Source organism: Belonocnema kinseyi, chromosome 10, assembly GCF_010883055.1.
Source record: "Belonocnema kinseyi isolate 2016_QV_RU_SX_M_011 chromosome 10, B_treatae_v1, whole genome shotgun sequence".
In the NCBI taxonomy this organism is placed as follows: domain Eukaryota; kingdom Metazoa; phylum Arthropoda; class Insecta; order Hymenoptera; family Cynipidae; genus Belonocnema; species Belonocnema kinseyi.
In genome coordinates this window covers 115014624-115025196 of record NC_046666.1, presented here as the reverse complement: position 1 = coordinate 115025196, position 10573 = coordinate 115014624, and the positions used below count along the sequence as shown (strand labels likewise).

The 10573-nt window shown below is 35.3% G+C and overlaps 1 protein-coding gene across 4 annotated transcripts in view; it reads left to right on the top strand.

Annotated features, from left to right (window-relative positions):
- LOC117182365 (UDP-N-acetylglucosamine--dolichyl-phosphate N-acetylglucosaminephosphotransferase) overlaps positions 1–10573 on the top strand; it is a 174950-nt gene that overhangs the window by 102859 nt on the left and 61518 nt on the right. For 2 of the 4 annotated variants that reach the window (XM_033375560.1, XM_033375562.1), the window contains exon 6: positions 1144–1322. In XM_033375560.1, coding sequence (XP_033231451.1) covers positions 1144–1322 — 179 coding nt within the window. Of the gene's footprint in view, positions 1–1143; positions 1323–10573 lie in introns of those variants that run through there. The other 2 variants (XM_033375561.1, XM_033375563.1) reach the window with 2 other exon arrangements.

The following is a 10573-nucleotide window of genomic DNA, read 5'->3' as shown; positions in this document are numbered from 1 at the left end:
CTTTCGTGAACAGCTCCTCGATAAGAGGATGCACGGTATCTTCCACAGAAATGTGAAGGATCAGTCAATTTCTTGTGAGCTAACGTTTGCTTTCCTTAAATCACCCGGATCGAAGTCTGGTACAGAGAGTTTCCTTTTTGCATGCCAAGACGGTGTCATTTCCACCTTAACATACCGTCGCCACATTTTGAGCCAAGACATTCTCGATGATAGCTGCAGGGCGTGCCATGCACACCACGAGCATTTAGCTCACATACTATCTAGTTGTCCAAAACACGCGGGAACGACCTTCATTCAAAGGCACAATGCGGCACTAAGAGTACTTTATTACCATCTCTGTCACTCCTAAGGCATTCACCTTAATATCGCTCCTCTGAATGCTCCTAGGGAAATTGAATTAATTGTCGAGAATGGGAAGTGCCGCATATACTGGAACTTTATATTCTCGACAATTGTTTCTGTTGCTCACTCGAGGCCTGACATGCTTCTTCTTGACTTCGAGAAGCGAACCATGTTCGTTATCGAATTTTCGGCACCAGCTGACAAAAACATCATATCCAAGGAGAATGAAAAGAAAGAGAGGTATCGAGACCTTATAAGGGAGTTGCAACGATTGTACCCGGAATATTCTGTTAAACTGATCGTCCTTATCATCGGCGCTCTTGGAGGTGCTAAGCTTTCACTTGCTAATAGCCTAAAAAGCATCCCTGCGTGTCAAATATATGCTAGAACACTTGTGAGAAAAATGCAGAAGGCGGTTGTCCTTGGGTCACTCCGTTTTCTTAGGGTGCACGAGGCTTTTGCTGGATCGTCGTATTGATTCCTTTACAGACTGTAACCACCTATCTCACGGTTGTGAGACGTGGTTATGGCTGAAATTTTACCGCGATTTCGCTGGAAGCGGGTGCAATTTTTCAGATTAGCACCCGCTCCCGGCGAAATCCTGCGGTTGTCCTTATGACAAATTTTTAATTATATATATACACCAGCACGTAAGAATAATTGTAAAAAAGTCATGAGCACTGTAGTAAGGCTGTGACACTGACCATACTTGAAATGAAATTATTTTACGATTTATTATTTGGAAATTGCAAGAATAACACTTGGACAGTTAAAAAATGAACTAAAAAACACGTAACCTAGACATTTTTGTTTTAGCTAGGTTTATAATGCAGTTGTTGAGATTTTTCTGTTTGGTGAATTGGAAAGAGGACAACAACAATTTAATCACATGTAATAACTTGACTTTGATCAACTTTGTGCTAATCATGTTTGGACCAATGAAGGAATGTAACCTAACAAAAATTCTAATGTTATTCCAGGTAAGAACAATATTATTTACTTATTATACCCACTTGATTAAGGGCGATTGAATTGTATACTGTCCAAGATTATAAAGTAATTAGAAACAAATGTAAAACAAATAGGACAGCCATAATATAATTAAATAGTTAAAAATACTTGATAAATTTAGCTGCATCTAGAATCTAGAATCAGGACAATGTCTATGAAAGAGAAAGAAGAAAACGACCAAACCTCTGATTGTTAATACCAAGATCAATATACCTGAAAAAGGGTTACGTTAAATTGATAAACGTTAGGCACGAAACATAATTGATGGAACCAAAACTAGTACGTGTCTTTCGAAAATTTTGATTCATGGATTTCACGGAATTCAAGAAATTCACGGAATGCGAGGAATTCACGGATTTCCCTGAATTTAAGGAATTCACGGCATTTATGAAATTCACGGAATTTAAGGAATTCAATTAATGCACATAATTAATGGAATTCAAAGAACTCAAAAAATTCACAGAACTTAGCAAATTCCGCGAATTTCAATCATTTTTTACTTGAATTTCTTGAATTCTTAGAGTTCCGTAAATTGAAAATATTTTAAAATTACATATTAAACCGGAGAGTAATAATTACTGAGCCTATCTGCTTTTTGCTGTGTACGTATGCGTAATAAAATGAGGGGACAACTCAAGAAACGAAATGGGTCTTTTAGACGGCTATCGCGAGAGTTGTCGTTATACGCGATCACTTCAAGGGAGAATTTTTTTAACATGCAGGTATCGATTTCTCAATCCGTACGCGTCGTATGGACTTCTTTCAATTTGTACGTGCTATTCGAAGTTTTTTCCAAACCGTCTTCGACAAGTCACATACGTTTTATAGTCAATTTAAATAAAAAACACCTGGTACAATTCCGATACTGTTCTACGAGTCGGGGATACAGTCTACACGTAAATCTTCTCTTGCCCTTCAAAGCCTGAGAGATATCGTGAGACATTTTAATTATACGGACTGTTCATAGGCGTTGCTTGAAGACCCTGCCATTGTTATTAATCCTAAGAATTACTCCGCGAGCTTCCGCGATATTTAAACATTTTCATATTTTTTAAGATTAACTTCCCTGTCAAAAGGTGTATATTCCAAATTTTAATATGTGAACATCCAAATTTTACACAAACTATAACAAAGATAGATTACACTTGAAAGTGTAATTAAGGGGGGGGGGGGGTTAAAAATCATTAATTCGTAAATTCCAACCCCTTCTTCAAATTCCAACTACTTTACTAATTGAAAAGTGCAACCTTACCAAGTTTTGAATCACTTTAATTTTCATTTTATTCTCTTATTTCCTTCTATTTAAAATCATAATCGGTCGATAACAAAACGCAAAAATGCATAATAATACAATGAAAAGTCAATTTGGTGGCGACTTCAGTCGTACACTCAGTGGAATTATAATCAGATCTACTGCAACGTTTTTTTTTTGCCGTACAACAAGGGCTTGTAAAAATCCCCTGTTACGATGAAAAAAGCGTGTCGCTTCGAGATTTTATTCAAGATATTTAAATAGTGTATCATCCTCGCCAGCTAATTTCGAAAGACAATGTCTAAAAGCTGTTTTAGCCAGATTAACAGGTGTGGCCAGAGACAATATTTATGGAAAGAACTTTGCAAACATAAATTATTTAATAAAGAACTTTAAAATGGATTTTGAAACATCCTAGAACTAGATCATCACTAAAATGTAGAGAAAGGGCGCGTAAAAGAAATAGTTCGAAGATAACCTCCTCAAAAAGATGGACCACACTGGAAAAAGAAAGTACAGGGTAGTTATTTATTTCCGGTTATTAAATGAAAAAACCATTGGCCACGCTTATTGTCTTTCATACATATCGGCTGATAGTCCAAAGACTACATTTTTTTTTCTAAATGGCCATTATGAGTACACTGGAATGCATATGTGTTTGAAAAACTCCCCGAAACATTTCAACGTGTAATGGATCAAGTTGTTTCAGAATTACAAGCGGTCGCATTGTTGATTATATATTGATGATATAATAATCTACGCAGAAACCAAACAGGAATAAGGAAAGAAGGTGAGGCGCCCCGTAAATAGGCTAAAAGAGCAGTGAATAAGTAAAGCCAGAACAGAAAAAAGTCGAGGCTTTGCAAAAGTTTCCTACGCCAAAGAATCTTAAAAATGTAAAACGATTTTTGGTGCTAGCCGGATGCAGTAGAAGAATCATTTAAGATTTCGCAGTAAGATACAAGCCTTTAACTAATCTCCGAAAGAAAGTACGTTTTATTTAGAGGTTAGCAGAAGAAGAAAGTTTCAAGGATTTAAGACAAGCTGTGCATAAGTTTCCAATTTTACAATACCCAAATTTTTAAAAAGATTTCACCATAAAAGATGCCTCTGGATACGCGGTAGGTGCCATATTAGGTCAGAAAAAGAAAGTACTATAATATATCTTTATATATCATATTTTCCCATGTGTTGAGTAGTACCGAGAGCAATTACTCTACTGCCGATAAAGAGTATTTATCAGTCTTATACGCAGTGAAATAATGTCCACCCTGCCTTTAAAGCAGAGAATTCACACTAGTTGTATGTATTTAATCTCTCCCTTTTACGGGTTTGAGGGCCTCCGCTCCCTGTACATATATTTACAATTCCATCCTTAGTCTAACTTAACTACTACTTATATTCTACTCTTTCGCATTACGTAGGATAAACAATAGTAACAGTAGTGATATTAATTCCTAAAATGAGCGAGCTTCCAGGGCTTCCGTTTCCTCTTACCATAAAAAAATGCATTTTCCACGATATTGAAAACAATTTTCGTTTTTTACTGTCCTTTTTCAGGATCACCCGTTTGGCTCTGCCCTACTCCCTTACTTTCCCTTACTTCATCCGATTTCTTCATCCACATCACTCCCTGTCCACTACCATCCAAGATCCATCTGACATACTCATCCACACTCAACTGTCCCTCTTCCTCTCCTGTACATCTCTCTAATACATGTGCCCATGACTCCATTTCGTATCCACATACTCTGCATAAATTCTCCTCTCCATTCATCTAATATCTGCATGTTCTCACTCCTCCCATTCTGAACCGTACAACCCTACTCCATTTTTCTTCCTTTTTTAATTTTGCAGATATTCTGGTTCCGTCAACCCTTTGACCATCATATACCATCTATTGTACCTCGAATCTATAATCTTTGTCCATCTCTCTTCTCCTTGTTTAACCAATAGCTCTAACTCTTTGTCCTGCCACTCCATAACCCCTTCTCGAATATTACACACCCTTCTCATTTTTCTCCTTTCTACCTCCCATTTTGAATTTCCTACATTACCTCTCGCTTCATTGTTCCGAATTTCACCGAAACATGCTTGTGCAATTCTACTTCCCTCTTCCCTTTTTAGCTTCTCTTCAAACCTCCATGCTCTCTTAATTTGTCTAGTAACCATATTTTCTCTTCCTAACTCTTCTTTTAACATATATCCTGGGCAACTCCATCTAACCCATATTACCCACCTCAGGAATCGCTCATGTATACTCTCTACTTTCCTATGTTCTTTCCATCCCCAGATCTGCACATCATAACACAACACCGCCCACACCAACGCATCAAACAACCAGACCCTCATTCTCCAATCGTTCTTGAACCTTCTCTTTCCTATACCCCATACTTGGCCCATACTTTACTCACACATTCAATTCTTTTCCTCACCTGCAGCTCGTTTCCTCCTTCTGCCTCAAACCAAAACCCTAGGTAACAGAACTCCTCCACAATTTCCAATTTGTCCGTTCATCTTCCAAACGTAATTTATTTTGCTCTTTCTATTTCTGAAATACATCACCTTTGTCTTATCTACGTTGACCGTCAGCTCTTTTGCTCCCACATACTCTTCGAAGATTCTCATCATTAGGTTCATCCCCTTCTCATCATCTGCTAATAGAACTACATCGTCCGCGTATGCTAGTGAGTATAGTTTGCTATTACCCAAAGCCGTTCCTCCTTTTCCTTTCTCCTTTAGCTTCTCCTCTAAGTCTTCCAATAGGATACTAAATAGTAACGGACTCAAAGGGCACCCTTGCCTTAGACATCGGGTTGTCCGGAAAACCTGCCCTTTTTTCTTTCCTATTTTCACCGTAATCCTGGTTTCAGTAAACATTTCCTTTATCCTCTCCACTAACTTTTCCTCTACACTTCTCTCTTTCGTTGCCTGCCATAGTACTTTTCTATTCACTGAGTCAAACGCTGCTTTGAAATCTACGAACAAAGCGACTAGTCTCCCTTGCTTTCTCCCCAAATTTCTGTTAACTAAATAGTTAAGTACGTAGATGTTGTCTATAGTTCCCATTCCTTTTCTAAAGCCCGTCTGATTATGTGGGATACTTTCTTTTTGTTATACCTGTTTGTTCTCACTAGTTAGTGATCATGAACCATTAAAGTGGACAAACTGAGTGAAAGGCCATGGAGAACGTTTAATTCGTTCGCGATTTAAATTAAGAGACTACGAATGACCTTCTAAATATAATCCCGGGAAATGAAACACTAATACTGATACACTGTCCTGAAATCCTATTTTAGAAAGCGCTTCAGATGAAAGTGAAAGGAAAGAAGAGAGAGAAGCCTGCCATGTTATTACCAGTGCAGACACGTCAAATCAAACAAGGCGATACGCAACCAGCTAAACTTCTTATTGGACCCACAAGCACCAAACCAAAGACCAAACCTGCAATCTTAAAAAAGAAAAGACAATCATCAAAAGCTGATATTTCTAAGCCTTCTCCTTCAAGAATTCAACGTCCAATGAATTCAAAATCCAAAGATAACAGTCAACCTGCAGGCAGCTTTTCCAAATCTTCCAGCAGCATAAATTAATTTAGATATAGCCCTTAGCAGATTCCGCAGCTCATAAAGTACCAATGCGTGTTCCCCCTCCTTCCCAAGGCTCCAAGAGATTTTCAGGAATAATTCGATTACGATAGCAAAGAAGAAAAAACTGAAGAAGACAAAGAAACCGAACGATAATTGGGAAAAAATATTGGTAGATATAGCTACAAGTAATAAAATGGACGCTCTGAATAATTACCTAGTCTCCACATTTAACAGATTTTCTCCGCTACACGTTTTTCAAATCAATAATGAAACTGCCCACTGGGTCAAATCCATTCTTTTACCCCTCCTCTTCAATTTGGTCACCTCTGACATTGTAAGTGAAATTCTACATTGCTACTACCATAAATATACTGACGATTTTAAAGTTTGCATATCAGGACCTATTTCTTCACTGAATGGATTACGCGTCCTAGTCCAGGAGGATATCGATCACGTTATCATCTAGGCCTGGAAGAACGAACTTACTCATCACAGGGGCAAAACTCAGGAAATTGTTGTTGAACTTACTTCATCTCCGTCGCTTGAAATTCTGGCATCATTTCCGCCCCTTTGTGTTGAGAATCTCACTACCTTTTTTGGAAGTAATTAAAGATCTGGGATATTTGCATTGCCGCATTTTGTCTTGGAAGGAACAGGTACAGAGAGAATTTAGGAAAGGGTACAGAATTCTACAACTACAAAATACGAGTAGGATATAAGTCTATGCCGACTTAAGGCTGGTCTGCTTCATTTTGCTAAGAGAAGACAATCCCTATGGATCATTTTCTCTACACTCGTTTGAGAACAAAGCTCCATCGTATCTATTTCACCTCCTCTAATTCGTCGAGAGAGACCTTACAGCACAGTTTCACTTCGTAAAAGATATAAAACCCCTAAGATTACTTCCCACAAAAGCTGTCAGCTTCAAAAGTCATTTATAGCAAGAGGTGCCTTTTTATGATAGAAAGTACCGTAAGATATTAAAAATGAACCTTCCCTGTATGATTTCAATAATCTCTTTTTTCAATATTTGTAAAATACCCCTAACCCAACTTTTGAAATTACTGAGTGGCAAAACTCTTATATTTAATTCTCCAATTGAATAGTCTAATATTACGTCACCCTCGATCGGTAACGTCAAAATCTAAAAGGTTTTACCACTTAGTGGACGGCAAAGCATTGTTTCTGTAGCTGTTTGACTAAAATTAATTAATTTAGGCAAAAATAAGTGAAGGATCGTGATATAACTTTGCTTTTGAGGTAGAAAATCTATTTCTTTCATTATTGTTGGTAATTGGGAAAGTGTGCAAATTGGCAATCCATCACGAAAAATTATAATATACTGTAATTGAGGTTATGACCTCAATTGCCGGCGACTTATTCCATAATGCTTTTCGATAATAAGTGATTTTAAGTAGTCTTATATCAAAGAGAGATATTTCAAAGATACTTTAAAGGGTTTTTAAAAACTTTAAGTGATGTAAGAAAAACTCAAGAGATTTCCAATTATTTCTAAAAATTTGAAGGGATTTTAAAAGAATGAAAAAAAATTGAAAAATTTTCCATAAATTCCAAAGATTTTTTAAAGAATCCAAAACGTTTTAAGTATTTGCAAGAGATTTTATAAGATTTTAAGGCTGTTTAAGTAATTTTGAAGAATGTCAATCGAGTTACTGAAAAGTTATTCAAAAAGATTTCAATGAATTTAAGAAAATTGTCAACAGATTTAAACTAATTTTATTCAATTTCGAAAGATTTTAAATTATTATAAAGACCTTAAAGGGATCTCTAAAAATTTCGAAGGACCTTAAAAAATATTACAGGATTTCCAGGAATTTAAGTAATTTTGAGGAATTACTAGGGAATTAACGGGATTTTAACATTTCTTTTTAAAAGATTTAAAAATCATTCAAAAAAGTGTTAAGGATTTACAAGAGATTTTATAAGATTTCAAGAAAGTTTTAGTGATTTTATAGAAATTAAAGCGAGTTATTGAAACGTTATTTAAAAAGTTTTAAGAGATTTTAAGGGATTAAAAAAAAATTCAAATATTTTGAAGATTTTCAACAGATTTTAATTAATTTAATCAAATTTGAAATATTTTCAATGATTTTAAAGATGATGAAGGGAGTTCAAAAAAAATAAAGGACTTTAAGTATTCACAAGAAATATTACAGGGCTTCTAAGGATTCAAGAAAAAACCTTGTCAAGCGAGTTATTGAAAAGTCATTTTAAAAGATTTTAATGAATTTTAAGAGATTTTTAAGGGATTAAATCAAGCGAGTAATTGAAAAGTTATTTTAAATGATTTCAAGGGATTTGAAGAAATTTAAAGATTTTAAGGATTTTTAATAGATTTAAAGGCATTTAAGAGATTTGGATTAATTTGAGTCAATTTCGAGAAACTTCGAACGATTTTAAATGATTGTAAAGAAGTCGCAGGGATTTTAAACAAATTCTGAGGAGTTTAAGGATTTTCAAGAAATGTTACAGGATTTTTCAAAAAGATCATAGCCTTCGATAATTTTTATTTTCTCCTTGTGCCTTTCTCTTACGTAACCTTTTAAATTGCAAATATAATACAGGGCCAAAAAAATGAGTTGAAGGTTTCTTAAATCAGACTAAATGGATTATATATTTTTTGGGTCGCCAAAACCGAATCCGAAACCTGGTTTGCCCCATCGCGTCAGCGTTTTTTTCGAACCTCAAAAAAACTTGAAGCTATAAAGTCGCACAATATTAACCCTTAAGCCATATAACCCTATACCTTTATAGTTCAATTAGCCTTGAGATCGATAACCTATAACCCGAAAACACATAACCTCAAAATGTATAACCTCAAAACTCATAAATCTCAAATTCCATACGTCCACCACTTCATAATCTCAAAACCCATCAGCTCCATAATCCTAAAGTGTATCATAAGAAAATTGCATGTTACAATATAACTCAAATTCATGTAGAATTAAATTTCATAACTCCATACAACCTAATAACTCAAAACTTCACAAGCCCGAAAGCCCATAATCCTTCAACTCCATAGCCGCATAACCCAGAAACTCCATAATCTTATAGCCCCACAACCTTAACAACAAAAATACTTACAGTTAAGTCTTCAAAAGCATGTAATCTCAGAAATATTCAATAAAAATTTAGCTCGAGACTTAATTCTTATTTTGCAGAAAGTTTGATCCAGATATTTAATCGTATTTCTCATAAACCCTAGATCTTCAAAACTAAAATTAGAATACTAAATAAGGTCAAGATTTCCTGCATCGTAATAACATACATTTATTAATACCCAGGAACAACGACGTGGACGTAGCAGGTTTCTGTTCCCTTTGGGGTGCTTAATTTATGTGAATCCCCTCGCCTCTCACGATCCGGGGTGCTTGGTTTACGTGAGTGTTCTCGCCTCTTACAAGTCTTAAAGAGCTTTACAACTTTGCAAGTAGCTATTTAATGTGTTTTCAGTCTTGAGTTACAATGTGTTCTCCAGGAAGTTGAGAGGGTAAAAGAAACTGATAGTTGTTTCATTTTTCCTCTCAAGTCAAATGTGTTGCATTATTGCTCTCACATTTGTCGCTTTGCATTTTTACTTTTCAGGTAAACCATTAAAATAGTATATAACATGTTCCCGTTCTTCCTAATATTGAATATATTGAGTTAGAATATCAACCTCTAATTATTATAATATAAACTCCTAATATCATAAAAACATAATAATAATAATAGTAAATTTAAATTTAAATAATATAAATTGTAATAATTTGGTATAATTAACCATATCATTAATATTAATATTATTCTAAAAATAAGAGACAATATATCCTAATAATTTCCGTTCTAATAAAGTATTAAAAGCGAACCTTAATAATGTTATTGAAATTAATACGAAATTTTAAAATAAGTGAATTAATTTCATACTATGTGTGTATGTTGTATGTATTTAATCTCTCCCTTTTACGGGTTTGAGGGCCTCCACTCCCTGTACATATATTTACAATTCCATCCTTAGTCTAACTTAACCACTACTTATATTCTACTCTTTCGCACTATGTAGGCTAAACAATAGTAACAGTAGTAACATTAATTCTTAAAATGAGCGAGTTTCCAGGGCTCCCGTCTCCTCTTACCATAGAAATGCATTTCCTTCCACCCCCAGATCTCCACACGATAACACAACACCGCCCACACTAACGCATCAAACAACCAGACGCTCATTCCCCAATCGTTCTTGAACCTTCTCTTTCCTATACCCCATACTTGGCCCATTACTCCCGACTAGATATATGGTGCAGTCACAGTCCACATCTTCTGAGTTTACGTGTTTTTATAACCAATTGAAAAAAAAAAATTGTTCGTTAAGAAAAATGAA